This window comes from Apteryx rowi, unplaced genomic scaffold (genome assembly GCF_003343035.1).
Source record: "Apteryx rowi isolate R43461 unplaced genomic scaffold, aptRow1 scaffold_126, whole genome shotgun sequence".
NCBI classification, from domain to species: Eukaryota; Metazoa; Chordata; class Aves; order Apterygiformes; family Apterygidae; genus Apteryx; species Apteryx rowi.
In genome coordinates this window covers 847,224-868,252 of record NW_020447486.1, presented here as the reverse complement: position 1 = coordinate 868,252, position 21,029 = coordinate 847,224, and the positions used below count along the sequence as shown (strand labels likewise).

The 21,029-nt window shown below is 45.9% G+C and overlaps 1 protein-coding gene across 3 annotated transcripts in view; it reads right to left on the bottom strand.

The window, feature by feature from the left end:
* Positions 1-253: 253 nt before the first annotated feature.
* The window catches only part of ZSWIM8 (zinc finger SWIM-type containing 8), a 63,864-nt gene continuing 43,088 nt past the window's right edge, over positions 254-21,029 (bottom strand). For 2 of the 3 annotated variants that reach the window (XM_026055791.1, XM_026055792.1), the window contains 17 exons: positions 19,921-20,929; positions 18,955-19,086; positions 17,712-17,891; positions 16,205-16,388; positions 15,553-15,651; positions 14,524-14,648; positions 12,985-13,216; positions 12,054-12,206; positions 11,309-11,531; positions 10,831-11,120; positions 9,809-10,032; positions 9,035-9,517; positions 8,262-8,430; positions 5,705-5,878; positions 4,155-4,274; positions 3,030-3,208; positions 694-1,734 (listed from right to left, as the gene is read on the bottom strand). In XM_026055791.1, coding sequence (XP_025911576.1) covers positions 1,531-1,734; positions 3,030-3,208; positions 4,155-4,274; positions 5,705-5,878; positions 8,262-8,430; positions 9,035-9,517; positions 9,809-10,032; positions 10,831-11,120; positions 11,309-11,531; positions 12,054-12,206; positions 12,985-13,216; positions 14,524-14,648; positions 15,553-15,651; positions 16,205-16,388; positions 17,712-17,891; positions 18,955-19,086; positions 19,921-20,929 — 4,180 coding nt within the window. In that variant the 3' untranslated portion in view covers positions 694-1,530. Of the gene's footprint in view, positions 1,735-3,029; positions 3,209-4,154; positions 4,275-5,704; positions 5,879-8,261; positions 8,431-9,034; positions 9,518-9,808; positions 10,033-10,830; positions 11,121-11,308; positions 11,532-12,053; positions 12,207-12,984; positions 13,217-14,523; positions 14,649-15,552; positions 15,652-16,204; positions 16,389-17,711; positions 17,892-18,954; positions 19,087-19,920; positions 20,930-21,029 lie in introns of all 3 variants that reach the window. The other variant, XM_026055790.1, reaches the window with a different exon arrangement.

Below are 21,029 nucleotides of genomic sequence, written 5' to 3'. Positions count from 1 at the left end.
CCCTATTGTCATTGGCTAAACCAAATAAAAAGCAAAATACATTACTACAGAGAAATTAGATTCTTAGCATCCATTAATCATTTGAGTTTCAACTAAAAGAGCCTTGATGTTTTTGTGCTTGTATGTTTGCAGATGGCAACAGCCTTTTAAATTTCCTTGGCATAAAAAGAAAAGGTTTCTAAAATTAATTTCCTGCAACATTGTCCCCATTGGATCTCTCGCATACTCCACCAAGCATATCTCTAAAATGATGGGAGCAGAACGTAAGCCTTCTTTACTTCATAACATGTAACAATTACATCAAGGGTGAGCAGCCACTGTTTTGTACAAGACTTTGGAAATATGAAGCTCTGCATTACTAAGCGGTATCACTGACGTCAAGACAGAAAGGGAACCTGGTGTGGCTGGCAGAAGTTTGGAAAGGCTTACCTTTTACACCAGCTCCCCTCATGCGCATCAACCACACAGTCAACATGTACCTCAGGCTCTGCAGAGGAATGTCATTCTCAGAGTGGTGCCAGGCAAGAAATTTCTGGCTTGCGCCTTGCCTAAAAGTTCTGGCCACCTACCTCATGCTGTCCTGCTATTCCCTGAGGCAGGACAGCCATCTACTAGCTCTCACAGGAGCTCCCCTTGGCACACAGCTGGCCCATTCCATCAGATCATCAACATCATAGCAGATAGAGGAGAGAGTCAGTCTAAGAAAACGAGTGTTTAATCAGGAAACGAGAAGAGACAAGGGATAAGAAACCGATTACAGGAGAGTAATATCCCAGCCAAAAGAAACACGATTGTACAACTTGGAACGACCAGGATCAGAACATCCTAAGAGCCAGCAGTGCCCAGTGAGGGACGCTCCTGAGGAAGAGCCCAAGCACTTCCAGCAGTCTCCAGGCAGCTCAGTGCAGTCATGGATTCCGACTGCCCAAGCTCCAGCCTCTGCCCTCAGCAGCTGCTGCAGGAAGCCGCAGAGGTGGCCCTGGCCCTGCTACTCCAGTCTCAGCTTCTCTCAGCAGGAGGTGCTGAAAGGAATGGAGGGAGCACTGGCTGTACAGAGCAGTCCCAGCCTCTCCCAACAAGAGATGGTGTGTGGAGTAAGAAAAGCCCATACAAAAAAAAGAAGGAAAAAAAAAAGTTTACATATTTATAAATGCCAAAATAAATATTTAAGACAGACTCCCCCACCCCTCAAACGTGTGCAATCACACTGCAAACTGCTCGCAGGACAGCCTCCAGGGGCTCAGGGAGAAAAGCAGTGACTACACCACAGGGCAGCCAGCTCAACTTCCTTCTCGTTTCCTGATGCTTCTGAAGCCTGCAGCCCACTGGGAAGGAGGAGGAAGAGCGAGCGAAGCAGAGTGCCAACACGCAACAGTGCTGGAGAGGAATGTCATGGAATAAATACATCAGATCAGTGGTTTCCAACAAGTTAAAACTAAAATAAAAAAGACACCAGAAGGAAGGATGGTGTGAATGGAACTACAACTATGCGGGACGAAGGGCTGCACGTCCATGGAGCTCTGCCTGCCGTCATGGCGAGAAGGTGGTCATTTCCAGAGAGACCCTTTGCCACAGCTCCTTTGTCTGCTTGCTGCGCTTTAGGTTCTGGAGAATATCATTAAACTGCATCATGCCCATGGGAGTCAGGCAGAAGGCGCTTCTGGCGCTGCGGATGGCATTCACAAAGTCATCGTAGTCAGCTGGAGTAAGATGGATCAGCCGGTGATGGATGTACTGGATGGGGACAGGGAGAGAGCCTTAAGGTATTTGCTCACCACCCTAACACTGGTGACACTCAGAGCAGGGCTCAAGAGCTCCCAAGGTGACACATCACAGGATCCTGTTACCCCACAGCAGTCACAGGACTCAGAGGCTCTGACAGACAGGAGAGCTAGCTCAATTGATAGCAGTGCTATATCTTACTTCCTAACGTAGCTAAGGAGACTGTCCCCTCACAGCACCAGAAGCAGCTGTTCTCTCCTTCATGAGCATCAGACCATGGCATAGACCAGAGCAAAAAGGGTCAGCCAAAGGTCTTTGCCATCACCCACCTGCGTCTAACCCTCACACCATTAATTCTGCAGGATATACACAGGGACCCAGCATGTTCACAGGACATCTCCTTTGCTAAAGGGGTATGGCAGGAGTAAGGCTTACACTAAATTGTTACAAAGCATCCCTAGACCTAGCACTCTCAGTCAGAATCTGCCACTTATATCAGTTTGCCAGCTAAGGCCCCAAAACTGCAGGTCCAGCCTTTGAGAAAGCTAGTTCCCTAATGCAGCTCAGAGAAACAGCTCAAGCAAAGCAGCCGTGATTATCATGATGCAGCTGTGATGACCCAGAATATCATCTAGGTGGCAGGACAGCTGATCCTACATGGACAGTAAGTCTGCAGAATTACCGTTCTTGTCCTGTATTCAAGAGAAGTAGGCACATGCGGGGCAGTCTGTTTGCACTGTTTTAAGGAACAGGTGGCTCTGGCATCCCAGCTGGCTCACTGAAACACACTTGTCCTGGTTTCAATAAATCCTGAAATATCTCATCTGTACTGGTATCTGACCAAGCCACTTCCACTATTAGTGCTAGCACTAGCACACTACACAGCCATGCCAGGGCTCAGTGAGGAGATGAAGACAGGCCACAATCAAGGAAAGAAGAGAAAGACAGGCTAAGAGGAGGCAGACAGGTAGCTCAAGAGCATACAAGGTAAAGAAAAAAGTACAGACGTTAAAAGGCATAGATAGCATTTGGAGCAAGAAAGGAAGAGGACTGGGAACACAAAACCACACCATCTTGCAGGGTGAGTAAGGGGGCAAGAGGCCTTGAAAGAATCAGTACAATGGCATCCTTTGGACACAGCCTCCATAAAGGCAAGCAGTGCCTACTCTAGACCCTGTAAGTGAGACAGATGCATCAGGCAATGGACCAGTTCAGCTACCAGTACCCCAAGGTCCCTTCCCCTCCACACATGCGTGCAGTATCTGCAGGGCAGGCTCTGACAAGCAGGAAGTCAGACAGCATGTTACCTGCATGTAGGCCTGCTGGCATCTCTGCACCAGCTGGTGGAAGGCTGGGGTGCGCAGGTGGTTGTGCACATGAGCCGGGTTGAGCCTCTGGAGAGCTTCCATGATGATCTCCTGCAGCACAAAAGGGCTCAGCACACCCTTGGCTGCACCAACGCAAAACTGATGCACATAGTTTACACCTGCACAGGAAGGAGAAGTGAGAACAACACAGTGTTAAAGACGCACAAGAAGTCAGGCAACCACCCAGCAAGAACCTGGATTTGGAGCACCTTCTTCCTAGTGTAATGTATCCTCTGCCAGCCTCGGGAGAGAGGGGCTAGCAAACTCCTGGGGGCAAGAGACCATTCTCATAAATCCATCAGGGCTGAGTAGAGACCAGGTACTACCTCAGCCACTCTTGATATTTCCAGTTCACTTGTTTTTAAAAAGGATGTGAAAGAAAAGTAATGTGGCAGGATAACTACAGAGACAAGAGTATGCAGCACCTCCTCCCATCGTTTCCTTCCTGTCCATCTAGGAAGCATCTGCACCCCCAGCACTCAGGCCTTGGTGAGGCTGGAGGGATATTCACATTTCTCCACTGCTGTCTGCACTGGACCTCCCCTAGCAATAGCAGGAGAAGCCATGCCACTAGACAGGCTGTTTGTAGACCTGTTTTTGTAACTTCTTACTGCTGATGAAAGAATTAAAAAAAAAAAAAAAAAGCTGATAGAAAAAAGACCCAAGATGAAAGTAGAAGTGAAAAAAACTGGTGGTTTGAGCACCTATTGCTATAAAAGGTCTTCACAGAAGGCATAAATATACATAAGAAAGAGAGGAATACCTACAAGATAGTGGAAAGGGAAAAGAAAAAGCTATTGTTATAGAATGGAAGATATACAAGCTCTGAGTCCAGTCCAACCCCATGCACTTCATCCAGAGCCTCAAAATTCAACAACTTGCAGACAGAACCCAGAAAGGGGACAGCTGGCTGAATGAAAGAGCAGCAAGGATCTTCTGAAACACTCTCAGAAATAGGACACTGGCTTCACCCAATCTTTGAAGTTTCAGTCTTAAGAGAGCTTTTCCCCCATGATCCAAATCCCAGCAAGTAGATTTCTGCTGAAGAACTGCTCTGAGCCTTACCTAACTTTGCAGCTAACCCAAGGAGCCATTTTACATCCTCCGTGTAGGGTGGGCTGCGGGAGAAGTTGTTGGGATGGTCGTTGTGAGCTCTTCGGCCAAGCATCTCCAGTGCCAGCATCCCTGTGAGAAAGGGGCAGCCAGAGTCAAGCAGCACTTCTGCCCCAGTAGGACTCAGTCTAGCTCTTACTCACTGCAACACCATTTGATTGCCCTGCCCTTCATTAGCAGCAAATTCCCTGGCTGCAAAGAGCCCACAGAGAAACAAAAGGCCTAGTTTAGAGATTGTCACCACACGGAGGAGCTGCAAGGACAGCTGGATCTGCTCCAGGCTGGGAAATCTGCTCAACCATCACACCTCACTAGAGCTGCAAAGAGACCACGAGCACCTACAGCACATGGACCTAAAGGATGCACTGGAAGAGATGCCCTGAATACAGTGCCTTTGCTCCAAATTTAGAAACAGAGGAGCTACCCAAATTAACCAGTTCAACTGCACAGACAACAGGCCCACACTAAGCTGCAGTACGCCAATCTGCAAACATTTCACTCATTCCTTTACAGTTCTTCACACAAATCCTCCCCTTTAAACATTTTTAAAAGCCCAGCAAGCCCTATGTAACCCAATGGCCTGTTTTCATCTTCCAGGCCCTCCACCCCACACCCCTTCTCTGTTATTCCGGCTATTAAATGCCTTTCATGTCTTATCACTTACCACTATAATGTTTCCCATGACACCTGCCTCCTTGCTGGCTGACAAGTACTTTCTCCTCTACTTTTCAACAAAAAACTGAAGCAACTTCCAGATAGCCTTCCTCCATCTTCTTGCTGTTCCTTTTCCTTTGCTGCCCTGTGCTGGCTTTGCCTATCTTGAAGTCTCCCTCCCCCTTCCCTGAGTATCTGCTGGGTTTAACCATCACTATGTATGAGTAGCTTACTGCAATCTACGCTCAACTGCAAACTCTGAGACTCTGATAACGTTATACCAATGACAGTCCAGGCTCTGGCTGTTTATTTCCTAATAACCAGTATGACTGGGAAAGGAATACTACTTATATACCCACCTTCTATGAAATGCAAGTTCCTTCCACACCAGTCTTCCACAACCTAGCTGGAGGGACAGAGGGTGTACTCTCAAGTGGTATCATTACACTAGAGCTGTGCCTGCACAGTCCACAAGGAGCAGGAACTGAACTCCATTTTCTTACATGGTCACAACTTCCACAACCACATCCTCAGAGCCCCATGTAGGCTTCCTTACATGCACCTGCTGAAAGGCAAGACTCTTCCCAGCTCTACCCATTTAGCTTTCTCTTCTACTCTGACAGCTCTCAACAGCAACTGTACAACCTTCTAGTGCTTCGCCTCCATTTTCAGCTTCATGATATGCTCATCATATGATCACATGACCATGAAACAGCTCTCCCCACGTAGCTAGGATGCCATCACCCCCAATAGGTGCAGTAGGAAATTGCCAAACAACAAGAAGCTGCTGCAGCCCTGCCCTGAATCCCTTTTGAGGGGGCCATGGGAACCCACTTGGCTGTCCTTACCAACTCGGTATGCAGAGTGGAGGTAGTGCAGACCTTGGGGGCTCACAGGCTGACTGTGCTGCTCATCCTCGGCAGGAAAACCCCCTGTAACAAGGGAGTTGGGCTGTGAGGACAGAGTTGTCAAGGAAGCCCCCTGAATCGCTGGGAACGTTGATCCTGCATGGACACTTCCTACTGAAGAGAGCAAAACAGCAGCATTAGGACCCACCACCAAGCCTATGAGAAGCTTTACTTGGGCCATCATCTCCCTCACCTGGCCGCCCACTGCCAATGTACTGTTCTGCTCCCCTAAACAGAACAATACAGCAACCAAAAACCACGGATTTACAACCGAATACAATGGGCTGCGAGTATCTCTATTTTGTTTGCAAGCAGGGGCTAAAATGGGTCAATTACATGTTTGCCCATCTCCTTCCAGTATCCCATAGACATGCACATCATCCATGATTTACATGTAAATACATGTATTAACTCAAACGTCTTTCTTATTATTAAATGACATGTCTGATTCTGACTTCTTGTTCAAGGAAATAAGCATGTCAGTTTCCATCTAATGAGAAACTGCTGAAAAAAGTCATTGAATGAGAACGGTATTAAGTCACTCAAAGTCCAACATTGTGAGGTTCCTCCACTTCTGCTGTAAAACAGCAATGACCCCAACAACCCTGTAGGAAGGGTGTTCCTGGAGGGTAGCCTCCAGTTGATCCTCAGAAGGAACAGCAAATGCAAATACTGGCAGCATGTATCAACAGTAAAAACAGCAAGGCAACTTGAGAAGGTTCAGACACCTGCAGACACTAACGGGGGCAAATTCAAGGGGATCACAGGAAATCCATTACATTGTACTACCTAAACTTTTACAGGAAGCAATTAACACTGAGCCAATAAACTGCACTCTGACAAGGGACTCAAGTTTATCTAAATTTCCTCTCAAGAAAGGCACACAGAGGAAAAAGCAAGGTGTGCTTGAGAATTCCAGAGCAGAGATGCCATTAGGTGTGTGAACATTGTGACCTTTATTTCACAGCTTCTCTGTGGTGCTGCTATACCAGTCTGGGCAATGCTCCATGTTCTGATTTCTTCTCTTCCCTGCTACCTCTGTGTTGGTTGGTTGGTTGGTTGGTTTTTTATTTTTTTTCCCCAGAATATGTTTCCTAGTGCATAGCTGAATACCTGAGAACATTGTACCTCTAAGGACAGATCCACCTGACCTCCTCAGCAAAGCTGACACACAGTGCCAAACAGCCCACAAACTGGGGCAAAATCCGTGCTGCATTTGAAGTTGGACAGGGAGAATAACCCATAAGAACGGGCTGAACTGTTGCCAAAGCTCGAACGTCACCACATGACTACCTACTCCATGAACAGTGAAACGATATTTTAAGAACTGGAGAACAAAAGTTTATGCAAGTTATAAACAATGGCAACTGGAAAGGGTGGGGTTGTTTTTTCCTTTTGTTATTTTAAGTGCTCTAGGATGAGTTAACAGCTCTGGAGGATTCATAGCTCTTGGGAGGCATGCAAAAATTGTTTCTGACAGATAAGACTCACAGCTCCAAGCCAGGACTGAGGCTGTCAGCAAACAGAGGATGCTCTTCAAATTCTGAGGCCTTCAGGACTCCTCTGCTTTTGGCTGGCTTTTTAGCATTAGAATGAAAGAAAGTGCACTTAAAAATAACTGAAAAGGAAGCCCCTTTCTCCTGAAAATCTGGGTATGAGGGAGGCCAACACATCTCTTAAGTGGTTTCCCATATGCCAGTCTTCCCAGAGTGTGGTCAGGTGTGAAGCACTGATAAGCAAACATACAAACAAGGCAAACCACAGCATCTCCAGAGAGCCTGAGTCCAACCACTGTCTGCTGGTGCAGCACCCCAATACAGTGGGAACATGCCCACAATTCAGTCAACAACACATCTGCTGTTCCAATGCTGCACACTACCTGATGGGTCTTCATCATCACTACAGCCCCAACACAACACGGATGCAATCACTCAGACTGCCATTGACATGATCCTACCAAAACATCTGTCCTCTGTAGAGGAGTTCCACATTTGGGGTACTGGCATCTCCAATCTCTTAGGTCAGGAAAGACAACTATTAATGCTACTGTAGCAAAAGTTTGACTGCTGCCTGCTTCCTGCATCCTTACCCAAAGGGATCACAACAGCCTACCCAAGATCATCTATGCTCACTTTGCCCTAAGGAGAGGCTGCTAAGGAAAATAAGAGGGGGAATAAAACTAATACGTTAGAGGTCAGAAGGGGTAGGAGGTCTAGAAACACTTCAGTCTGAGAGGCCAAAATAATCTCACACTGGAAATTTAGCTGGCCAGAAATTAAAGCCCCGCTAGCTGAATCAGGTTTCCCTGGTGTCCCATTAGGAACCCCAGTACCCTTGAACATCTACATCTGTAGGCTGAGGTGAACTTGGTCAGAACTTTTCAGTGCAAGAGCCCTGTTCCCACATGTGGTTAGTGAGGAGGACGTGACTGGGATACAACTAGGAGGCACAGTAACCATACCTACGCTACGTACAGCCCAGGACCTGTTACACTCACTCGCTACATTGGAAGACAGTGACAGTCCTGTCTCGCTGTGATAGGGATGCACCGCAATCTGCGTCATGGATGGAACCGGCACACCAGGGAATGACACCGCTGTAGCTGCCAACGACGGGGTTGTTACCGAATAAGGGTACTGCGCTCCTATGAATGCTGGATGGACACCCTAAAATAGAAGATGAATAACAGTCATGTCTACTTCCTATGACCATTTAGAAGAAATCCAAAACATGATGTTCACACACTAACCCCAATCTGACAGGGAGGAGAAAGCACAGGAAAAAAGCAGCACAGAAACGATCTTGAACCAGATGACTATTACATCTGCTTGTTCCTCATCCTTTTAAATCTAATCAGTTTGTACAAAAACACTCCAAGAACTTTCAAAGACAGGCAGAGGCTAAAATATCCTTTGCTGGTTTTCCCCCTGTAGTTCTTATTTCATCTGAAAGTTCTCAAGAAGATAAGCTTTCTGTCAGGTGCCTTGCATGTTCCGAGAAACTACAGAGCAATAATAATTAAAAGCTACTGACATAATACTGTATTTTATATTCTCTCAAGACTTTATATATACCCACAGAAGGCTCCTTATCAGTGAAAAAGCTGAGCTGGAGAGCTGAAGGTAGATATCACAAATCACTTAGGGAGAGCAGAAGCTAGAACTCAAGACACAGCAGCTCTCAGCCACATGCTTTCCCCGGTCAGATGTACCCCCACTGGAAGCAGCCACACAACTCCCTGTAAATGAACAAACCAAAAGCAAAACTCACCTGCGGGTAGGCTGAGCCAGGCACCGGGAAGACTGCTGGGCGCGGCATGTGCTGGATGGTGTGTCCAATATACTGAGGGTTACAGGGGATGTGAGTCTGGAGGGTGGTGTAGGGGTGGAGGCCCTGCGTGTGTGTGTGCGCCATAGCTGGTCCTGCCATCGTATGCTGCTGGTACATAGTTGACCCCACAGAAATCACTGGCATTACTGTTGCTGCTGCAGTTACTGCAGCTGCCACTGTCACAGTGGTTGGCTCAGAGGTCACCCGGTTGTCCGTCAACCCACGTGCTGCTTCAGAGGCAGCCCGTGTACCACTGGCACTGCAGCCAGTGGCTCCTTCTCTCTGGGCTGGGGTCCCACCAACAGTCTGTTCATAAAGCCAGTACCACTGGTGAGCTACTTCAAAGAGGACCTCTGGGTACACGCCGCCTCCTTTGGCTGCCTCTTCTACTGCCATGCAGGCCTTCTCCAGCATCAGATTATCCTGAGGGCAGGGGGAAGAAAAGCAGAGGGTTAAAAGTGCAAAAACAGAAATGCCAGAAGGCAAAACTACAACAGGAAAAAACTACAAAGGCACTCTAAAATGACTGATGCTATGGGGAACAGACAGAAACAAGGCTGCAGAATAACCAGAGCTATTCATGAAGGACAAGAGAAATCCACAGAAATGCAATTAAGGCTGTCCAGCAGCAAAAAGGAGCCAGTTCCACAGAAAAAAGCATGTTCTTGATGGTGGAAATCAGCTTGTGCTAGCCATCCCCCATGTGATGCTCACCTGCTCCTTACACTGCACCAGAGCCCTCTGGATCTCGTTTGGGTTCAGGGCATGGGCATGGGGCAGGCAGCTGAGTGCCAGTTCAGCAGCTGCTCGCACCATGTTGGAGTCTCTGGCCCGTGAGGCCCTGTCCGCCAATGATGCCACCTCTGGAGGTGTCAGATGTCCATCCCAACACTCCACCAAGATGTTCAAGGCTGCACTACCAATCTCCATAGCCTGCCCTAAGAGTAAAAGAGAAGATTGTCATACTGCTGACCATGTCCAACACAGAGCCAGTTAGCTTCTCCCCTATAGCAGATGCACTCATAACTTCCCTCAGGGGCCAGCAACAGAGTCCAGTTGCTCCCCTTAGGTTTTAAGTCAAATTCAGGCTCTTCCTCTCAAAACACAGGATAGGCAAGAGCCCTGAATAAGCTGAATAAACAAGCAGCGACTGAGGGCACTATTAACCAAGCTAAGTGAAAGATGCACCTGAGGCAGTGAGAGAAAATTGCTGTAACTGCTTTAGTACCCAAAAACCACAGCCTGGACTGTTGCTTGCTTTCTGGCATGTCAGGAAAACATGAACTTTCCAGAGAGTGTTTTTTGTGCTCTAGAAGCCACACAGGGAGAAAGCTGGCAGTGGGACTGGATGCAAACAGAGGGAGAAGGAAAGTGAAATTTTGAACACAGCCAAAGAGCACATTCAAACTTTACAAGCGTCCATCTCTTCAGCAGACCCCCAAAGGAGACCAGTCTCAGTGCCACCTCCCTTTCCCAAAAGCTTCTGAGAAAGGGTCTATGGCTCCAAGCACTGAAGCGCATTGCAGTACAAACAAAAAGAAACAAGTCACCAGAATCTTCCATGCCAAAACAAGCACTACAGTGTAAATCACTAGTTCCTAGCTTGTACCACTGGTTGTGCCACTGGCTTACATGGCTACCACAGCACATCAGCATTTTCATGTTTGGGCACAAGCTCACCTCCCTCCCCTCCTTCCTGTCCAAAAGCAAGCTTCCCAATAAAATTGTGCTGTAACCTGTGATCCAGGAGACATGGGAGGAATAAGTTCGAGAGAGCCAGTTGGGGGAGACAAAATTGTGCAGCCCTAGTGCATAGAGCCCGATCTCGAAGGCGCAGAGGTGAAGGTTGCGGTGTGGTCCCTGGTGCCCACCGCTGGAGGAAGGGTGGGTGAAGATGGACGTGCTGCTATTTCCACCTGCTTTGATAAGGACTGTCTTGGCCAATTCAAAGTAGAAGTGAGCAGCTGCCTCTGAGGGCTGGTTTGGGACATGAGGAGCATGGCTCTCCAGCCGCCTGCCTTTATACCTAAAAGAAGATAGAGGAACCTTTCAGACAGCAACAGGTACCCCAAGTTCACTAGCTGGGGTGCAGAGTTTCTGCCTTTAGGATCCAGAGGAAACAAAACAAGCTCTCCTAAGGAAGTACTTCCTGGTGCACAGATGCTACATCCCTCACATCACGCCAAGAGGTTGCCTCTGTGCATTATTCATTACCTGCCAACTTCCACAGTCTTTGCACGGGCTCCCCCACTGGCTCTCCTACTGCCACTGGAGGAGGAAGAGCCCAGTGAATCACTTGAAGAACTGCTGATACTGTCACTGTCCTGTCCTCTGCCCCAGGATGTTGTTGCCCATCCCCCACGTAGAGGCCGCCGACTGAGTGTTGGAGAGCTGTCAGAGGTGGTTTCAGGAGCACTGCTGTCAATACTAGCCATGCCTACAACACCAAAACCAACAGAGCAACATCAGCAGACAAGCTCCTACCCAGGTCACATACAGTCCTGTGTAAGAACAGTCATGCCAGTGACAGTCAGCCTAACAGCTGCCAGGCATTTAACTTCTTTGCAAACTACAAAAGATTAAATTAGCCAGTTTGGCCACAGATATCGCAGGCATTTTGCAGTTCCCTGAATAAAAAGCAGAAGTATTCAAGCAGTAAGTATCTTTATTTCCCCCTTCACACCATCCCAACCCCTCAATCCATCTGCCAAGCTATATGGCAGAGTATAACAACAAGAAGCAAATATGCATACAAGGTCAAGTTCTGTATGAGCATGAAGCAAGGAGGAAATCTGTGGAGAAAAGCTTATTCCTCCAGGCCAAAGACCTCAGAAGCGATCAACTGCTTCTGTAATAAAGGAAAGGCTGACAGGTGGAATAAAAGAGCAGGTGAATTACTGAAACCCCAGCAGGGTGGCTAGCACAGCACTACAGGCTGTATTAACTAGCCCATTCCTACCCGTGTGCTTCTTCTTCTGCCTGACGGGCGAACCCCAGCATCTCCCATTGTATCCACCTCGGTTGCCAAGGGCCAGACGACTGGGGACCTTTCCCTCTTGTTTCAAGACAGTGGACTCCCCCACTGGCTCGCAGGGGGACCTCTGAGAGCTCTCTGCATAAACAAGACAGTGACAAGGTAAACATGATTTGTTTCTGTACCTTTAAAACCAGATGTGCCAGTTTAGAAGTATAAACATTAAAAGACACAGGATCTTTGAAAAGTGAGTGCTATTCAGAAGCACGATTGTATCAGTTCTCTTTCAGTATTAAACATATCATCAGATACCAGGTCAAGAACATTTAAGCTTAACAACTCAAGCTTTGGAAGGTTTGTTTCAACTAAGGACAAAGTTTTAGAATAACAGTGCTCCAGCAACCTCGACCTTATTGTGCTAATCCTAAACTACTATTGATCTCTTTGGGAAGAGTTAAGAGATCACCTGCTTTCCACCAGATGTGATGCTTGCCACTGGAGCAGGGGCATATCTTGAAGGAAAACACACCCCATTTATCACTGATGCCCTTCAGCCATCATAGTTACTATCCTCAAAAGCAGGCACCTGACTTGGTGCGTAAACTTTTTGAAATGCTGTGATACAAAGCTAAAAGATGCAGTCACAGTAGTTTTATGTATACCAAAAAACAGTTAACAATTAACCCAACACAGGATTAACCTGAAAAGTAGTTCGAATTTCTATGCAACAAGGTCAACAGAAATGGATCTGACCAAGCAGGTAACGGGAGAATGACATTCTAGTAACTGTCAAGCAGGCAGGTGCTAATAATATAAATCACTTTCAACCACTTCCCAAGATAAACAAGCACTTAAGTTTCCTTTTTGCACTGATAACCAAAGGATTTCAACATAGCCCTTACAAAGAACCTCTTACCCTGCGCACTTTTCTCCACAAAGTTCTCAGGACTACTCTGGACTGCAGTGCTTACACTGGCTTGCTGAGTGACAGAAGTCCCTGGAAGCTGCTGGATAGCTGCAGTGGACTGGGCAGCGTGCTTGGAAGGAGATTTCTGATTTGCTACTGTAGGCTTGCTGGATGAGTAGAAGGAACTCAGAGTCTGTGGTTTGTGTGTTTGACTCTCTCTGTCTAGGAGTTTGTCTAAAATCTTTAACAGCAAGAAAAAAAAAAAAGAACTTAGTAGGAGAGTGGGAAAACAGGCATTACACACACACACACACACACACAGAGAGAGAGAGAGAGGAAGGAAGGAAAGTACCAAATCAGCTTCCTGATGGAAAATAAATTCCATTTGGCTGGATAATAAAGAAAATATTTGTCTACTTTCTAGAGAAAGCAGGCACCTTCTTGTGCTGAAGATCAGTCAAGCACAGTTGAGAGCCATGTGGTCTGCATTACTAGGGAAGCATAGATTCATTTGTACTCAGTAATGGCCCCATTTTTAGTTCAAAAAGCCACTGGCTTCCCAAGGAAGGCACCCAACACATACAATACAAAAGCAATTCTGCTACATCAAGCACAGAACAGGGCTGCATATTTAGTTCTGCCAGTCATTAGATGTTCTTGCTCAAGTCTGCAATTATTTGCTCACTATCTAAAAATTACAATTACTGAGAAACTGGTAGAGCCTTTTAGATATTCAGACACTAAAGAAATTGTCTTCTACCAGACTACAATAAAACTTTCTCATCCCTGTTTATTACATAATTGGGGAACAACATTTTATGGGTTTGTCCATTTCTACTGTTCATTCTGCACATGAAATGAACACTGCAAGTGTGACAGGATTTATTTGTAGACAGCTGATACTGCAGGCGTTCTCTATTAATCCCTGTAGCAGAGAAAAGTGTAGTAAAAGAGCTTATCCTGTAGAAGTCAGAAATAAACTCTTGCTGGGTAGAACTGTTTCTGAATATAAAAGGTTAATAAAACCCTTCCTGAAACTCTAGCAGTTTTTGATATTGGGGAGGGGGGGACACAGAGTTGTACTCTCTCTCTTGCATGAACAGTTAAGAGATAGGTGGATTGAACTTGTATACAGAAGAGGTGAGAGAGATTAAGAGACAAAGGCTTTGCTAGTTATATTGTTCTGCATGCCAGCATTCCTGCAGCAAAACCAAGTCAATGCCCAGACCACATGCACAATGCACACCAAAAACCCCTGGGACAAAGGACTTGTTTCAGCAGGTAAGCAAAAGCATTAAATGCAGTGAGAACGCATTTCCAAAGGGGAGCTTAAACCGCCTATGGAAAGAGTGCCTCTTCCAGAGCAATGCACACTATGCAGTCAGATTTTGCATCAGTGGGAGAATATAAGCACTACAACATGGCTTGTAAATCAGCAGGCAATACATGACACAGCAACTTATACACACTGGCAAAACTGTGAAATCTGTCAAAAAACAAACATAATTTACTTTGCATCACCCTCTCTGCTTTTAAAGGGATGCTGACCTTCTTCAGCTTAGACTGATCATCCTTGTAAGTGATCATCAGAGCTAATGCCAGATCCCCCTTCTCCCTTCGGGTGCCTTCACATAACAGAGGATGTTCTGCTTCGCTTACAGTTGTCTTCATACCTGCAAGCCCGAAAAGAGAGGGATGAAAAGTCAAGTGAGCTCAAGGGGCTTACACAACGTCCTGAGCATTAGCTATACCTCAGACTGTTTTATTCACCTCACTGTCATAAGTGAAAGAAGAATTTTCCCTATTTTTCTGTTCACTTCAGAAACAGCTGTTGAATAAACAGGAGCTGCTGTCTGTCCCAGAATACTAAGCTTGCTATGACTGTCAGAGCAACCAGAGATGCCACAAGAGTCCAGGCAAGCCCAGAACTCCATCTTGAAACAAACTTTTCCAGTTTCTGCAGATGCTACAAGCAAGCATTCCCAGGCCATAAAGAACTCATCTTCTTCCTTTCAGAGACAAGGCAACAGAGGATAGGTCTTGTTTAATCCATTCTATTCCTTCTTTTCATGTGCTGCTCTAAAACAGGCCTATGCATACGGTCAACAGTATATAACAGTAATATATATAACCACTGTTTTGTTGCTGAAGCTGATAAATGAGAGGCAGTAATCCAGCAGTACACCAAGATCCCAAATTACATGACAATGCCTGGGAGTAGTTCTGCTAGTCTTTTACTACCACTGTCTAACCTCTTCTGAGGTGGTTGCCTTTTGTTCTCTGAAAGTGTCCATCTCAATTAAAGCCCAGCCAATACCTCTTCCAAGAATAACAAGAACAGCTAAACGTACTAGTTTAACATTCAGTTCCTGCCCCATACCCCCCCTTCCATTACTCCCGTCCTTGCAAAGGCACCTCAAACCTGGCATGCAGGACACTGCATACAGTACTGACAATCTATGCAAACGCTTTTATTTCTGCACCAAACTGAAACCACCCATCAACTCTCACCAACAAAATGAGGCAGCATGCAGAAAGTGGATGAGGAAAGCCTTCTCTTACAACAAAAATTCTTACCAAGAGCAGCAACAGCTGCTTCAAAACCAAGCTCTTCATCTCCAGGCATTTCATTATTCCAATTACGGCTTGGGGGTCTAGAGCCTGTAGGAGAAACCACTGAAAAAAGACAGGAGAATTAGTGCTCAGCTTTCAAAACTAGGACCTCAGGGCAAAAGGCATTTCTGGCAGCTTTTTGAGTTTGCAGAGCTTCCTGTGGTCTAATTCCCAGCCCTCATATCAGTTTCAAGACCACAGCTCTGGTTTTGGTCTTTTTCCCCTTCTCTCTCTGAACTCAGAAGGCTCCAAACCAGGCAGGCATACTATCAAGTGAGCCTTCTAATCCCAGGTTGTTGGACTCTTTCTTAAATACTAGGTTTATATTAGCCAGCATAAGAGAGGAAGACTCAGTCATTTATAACTATTTTGCAAACACACCAATAGGGCTGAAGTATGATAAGTTTCCGATTGTTTTCAAACATAAGCAGAAGCAGAGCCAATTCCACTGGAATAAAAAATATCTCCAGAGCTACACGGAGGGAAAAGCAAGTAATGGTGTGGAAAGATCAAGCTTAGGCTGTTCTCACACAAAGACAGTTCCTTTCTGAAAACCTCTCAAGACCTGGAATCTTAGAACATGCTGTTTGCACATGCAAGTCAATACAGACTGTACCTGGAGTGCACAGGACATCAAAAATAAAGCTAGCCAACATGAGAGGCAGGACAGGACGATAATCACATAACGTCCCTTCTCGCAGTTCTTCAGCTCTTCCTCGAATAGTATTCATCTCATTAGTGCCCAAGGGAATCTTCTTCAAGAGGGCTACAATCTCAGACTCCTGATATGCCAGCTTCACCTGGTAGTGTCCACAAGGAAGCAGAAAAAGCAGCCATCAGCATAGGCCCTGTGGGCAGCTGACTGTTTTTCCCTATACAGATGTTAAAGTATAGCAATAGGTTTTCTTGGTTTCTTAGATGACAGCAACCCTTAGAACCCAAGCCACCCTTACCACTCCCCCCACACTGAACACAGACATTCAAACCTAATACAAGTCTTGCTTCATATTTATATGCAACCTCTTTTTAACTCAAACTATCTCTCTGAAACTATATACAGAGAAAAAACTTCAGCCTTCATAAGAATATTAGAAGAAGTGTTTGGTTGGATAAGTCATCGGAAAAGGAGATCACTCCTAATTGTAGGAAAAAGCATACTACATTAAGTAATACATCAGCCTGAACCAAGAGGGACTGACTAGCAGACGAATGGGCATGGGGTGGCAACAAGCATGCCACCAGAAGAGAGATCATTACATTTACAACTCTGTGCCATTCCTGCACTTTCTCCATTTTAACGTGCAAAAGTGATTGTTTTCTCCAGAACAGCTTAGGCAGCTGGTGACTGCCAACCTCACACTTAATCTCATCAGACCCTAATAAGTACAGATACTCCAAATAACAAGTGTACTTGGTGAATTCCTAGCAACAATACACATTTCCAGAGTCTGCACAACCCTGCAGTCAAAAGGAAGGCAGCTGCAACTCACAGACAAGATCTTAATTGGCCACTTCTTTTTTCTAAATAAGGAAGCCTAATAATCATTAAGCAGCATCCACAGGAACATGCCTGCAACTGTACACGTGTTCATACACCAACAAATGAAATATCAGCAAGAGCAACAGTTTTCCAACATGAAACAATTGTACTAGTTCACCCAAAGGAATACATTTCAAACCATTTAAGCAGTGCAAATATGGATGATTCAGTTTACAAATGGCTTTTTTTTTTTCAGATTAGCTAAGCAATCTGGAAACATATTTAAGATAACATGAAGTAAGCTGCTGCAAAGAAAAAAATGTTCATAAAGGAGCTGGCACTTTTTAAAACATTTTTAAGTACACAGATTCATGTGAAATCAAATGCCTGTTGGCAGATGAGGCCTGAGCTTCCTTTTGATGAAGATGACTTCAAATGAAGCGATCTTTCCAATCAAGTTCCAGGAAGATCAATGTGTGCTTGGGATGTGCACACAACCCATTTAGTTCCAATGCAACTAGTTTTAAGAAAACTTATAAAAGCATGACCAAACTTCACAAGCTGAAATGGGAACTACCTGAGCATAAGCATTCAAGTAGCACAGTGTTACTTATGGATACCATCTTTTTGCAATACTTCATACCTCCAGGGCTTTGGTAGAAGCAGGCGGCCTCTGCAGCTCCAGGGCAAACATTCCTATTCGGAAGGCCAGGTTGTGGTACTCCAGCCGCTCACTCAACACAGTCAGCAGGAAAGCAGCTTTGGACAAGGTGTTGGTTGCCATCCAGGTCTGCTTACTGGTTGATACCTTGTTCTTTTTGCCCTGTTTGAGAAGAAGTTTGTAGCAGGACATTTTAGGAAAGGAATTCACCCCAGCTGTGACAGTATGAACAATAACTGTCTGCAGAAACTCCTATGCACCAATGCAGCAAGACAAGGACTGGCCCATTTGTCTAGAAGCAGGTTTATTCTAGCTCTCCTGATTGATTCTATGCCTGTCCTCCCACTCTTTCAGGAGACAGAAGGAAGATGAGAACAAACTTAAACTTCATTCCCTTTGCTGCAGAATTCCAAATCCCAGTGGTTACAGATGACCATCGCTCCTTCCCCCATCTCATTCCAGCACAACACAGGGGAAGATATGGCCTGTTGATAAGACATATGTCCACTATTGGACTGGTGCTGCGCAGGCAGATGTTGCATGCCTGTCCCTTCCAAAGGCAGGGAACCCTTCCATACAGCAAACACTACTTAGTGCCACTACAAGTGATTTTCTGGAAGCTTATGCTTATTTCTTTCCTTCCCAGCTCTCTATCCAGAAATAGCAAAGCTTCTAACATTTCCAGTGGCACATATTTTAAAAGAGGAGACTAAGAGTTTGGGGAAAATCATAAAAAATGGGCAGGTCACACATGCACAGAGCTGCACAAAAAGCAAGACTTTTTTGTGGCTGGTGTATAATCTTATAGCACACAGCAGAAGGTACCTTTTAAACAAAACATCCTTTGAAGTTGATGTTAAATTGGATGTTTTGTTCACCATATTTAAAATATATTCCTAAAGGAGCTGTTTCCTGTAGCTTTTAACAGCCAAACCAAGCATCTCTCTGAAGCAAATGGAAAAGGGAAAGAGCTTTTAACAAAACTTAGTTTCTAAAAGCACCAGGTCCAGCTGAATAGCCTGTTATTTTCTCCCTTCTATTCCCTCCCCCTTCTTCCCCCAGTGATTGGGCACATTAATGACACCTGAGGAGTCCAACCCAAAGAGAGTATCAAGGAACGGCCCTGCATCACAGTAAATGAGAAATGCCTGTGATTGCTACTGCACTCATCCTACATATTCCTTCTCATCTCTAACCCCCGATATCAGACAAGCTCTCTCTCTACCTTAGTTGGTGGCTGTTCCACTTTGAGATCTGGAGGGTTGGCCAATAGGTCCCTGGCCAGCTCCACAGTTAAGCGACATGCTTCATTACTGTATCCATGTGCATACAGGGCCTCTGCACAGGCAAACAGGATCTGCAAGAAAGAACAGATGGTCATATTTGAACCACACTCTCCCAGGCTGGAGGTAACCTGACCAAAGCACTTGTGGCAAAGCCCCTGCAAACACAATTCACAATTAAACTCAGCAGCAGGCCTTCTCAGAGAGTCCTCCTTGCCTGGACCTTCCTCACCATCCCTTTAAGTACTCCTCTCAAAACTCTTATCTTCCATGATTAAAAGTCCCCTCCTCCCTCCAAGTGCTATGATCAGATAATTACTCAAAGATAAACTAAAACCAAAGCTGAGTTACTGTAACTGTTTCCATGCATATCCATTTCAGCTCCTTGCTTATATAGGAGCAAGCCCTAAACATATTTTGAGGTTATTACAGGAATGTGTCACAGCATATTTAGACTGTTTCTTGCTTTCCAGAGAATTTGTGTTTATGTGGTTGGATTTAAATTTTTCCTGCTGGGCATGTCTCAGTCTTTTTTTTTTTTTTTTTTTTTTAATTTGAGCTCAGTCAGTTTTGCCATTTCCAGGAGTGAGGCTAGGGAAAAAGCAGACACTGTTTTGCCTACATTCATAAATCCTGGAATCTGAGATGGTATGAGCCAAAACTGGGACACACTTGAAGGGAGCAGAGCAACAGGAGGGGGTCAAGCTTGTGGGAAGCAGAAGTGTGATATCACTACATTAAGACTGTAGATATGTTATGATACAATGGGTTATGATGATATTATAGTTAAGCACTTGACTTAAAAACATACAAGGTTAAGCGTGCCAGCTGAGAGGGTGGTGAGACAGTGATGTGTACAATACATAAAGAAAACTGCAAAACAGTGTTCTGAACTAGATCCAGCTCACCTCCATCCGGTTCTCCTGCTCCAGAGGCTTTATACCAGCAAATATATCCTGCTCCTCTTCATTCCCTCCTTCAGCTTTGTCATCATCTTCCTTGGCTACCTCCTGTGGATTCAGATAGTATACCTGGTAATCGTCTTCCTCTTCTCCCTCATCCCCTCCCCCTGCTGCACCATTCTCCCCCACTTCTTCTGGCTTCAGGCTCACACCACCGCTGTTCTCATCTGCAGAAGGCAGGTCGTCATCGCCACTACCCATTTCTCCCACAGGATCCTTAGGCGATTTCTTGGCCGTGGAACTGCTCCTGACACTGGGCTCAGGTCCCTCAGAGAAATACACCCCACCATCCTCCTCAAAGGTGTCCCTGTAGCTCCTGCTCAGTGGGCTTTCTGCAAAACTAAACGTGTTGCTGGCTTCTGCCCCCAGAGCCAAGCTGCTGTCATCCAGGCTCATCTCTGCCAAGTCCGGCTCCAGAGAGCTGTCTTCACTGCTCATGCGGCGTTTCCCACTATGTTTACTGGTCAAGCCTTTGCTCACTGGCAACTTGGTTTTGCCCACTCCAGTCTTATACACAGTTTTATCACCTTCCGCTGAAAGTCGTCTCAGAACCCTCTGCGGCGTTTCAGAGACAACTTTCCGTTTTCCAGTGAGTTCCTTTGGACGAACTGCTGGCTCCTGGGGCGAGGGACGTGGCCTGTCCCCAGGCTGCAGGCATGATCCGCTGGGCTCCTGTCCATGGGTTCTACCAGTCTCACAGGCAGTTTCTGCACACTGCAACCGGCAGCTCCTCTGCTGGATGGCCTTTACCCAACAGAATGAGTTCTTCTTGTCAGTGCTGCTATATGTGATCCCAGGAATGGGATAAGCCTCTTCCCAGTTGAAGTAACAGGCTTCCACAGCTGGCTTGAAACCCTGGAAGAGCTTCTCCAGTGATTTCTTGTGCTGACCCCTCTTGACATTATCTATGACTTTCAGCTGCCACTGTCTGAGCTGTGAGCAAAGGTCCCTGCGCCTAAGGGAAGAAGTGAGAGGACAGGTTAGAAAGCAAACAACATACATCAGCAACAAACTACCTCCTAACCCACAGAATACCTCCTCCTCTTGATCAGAAA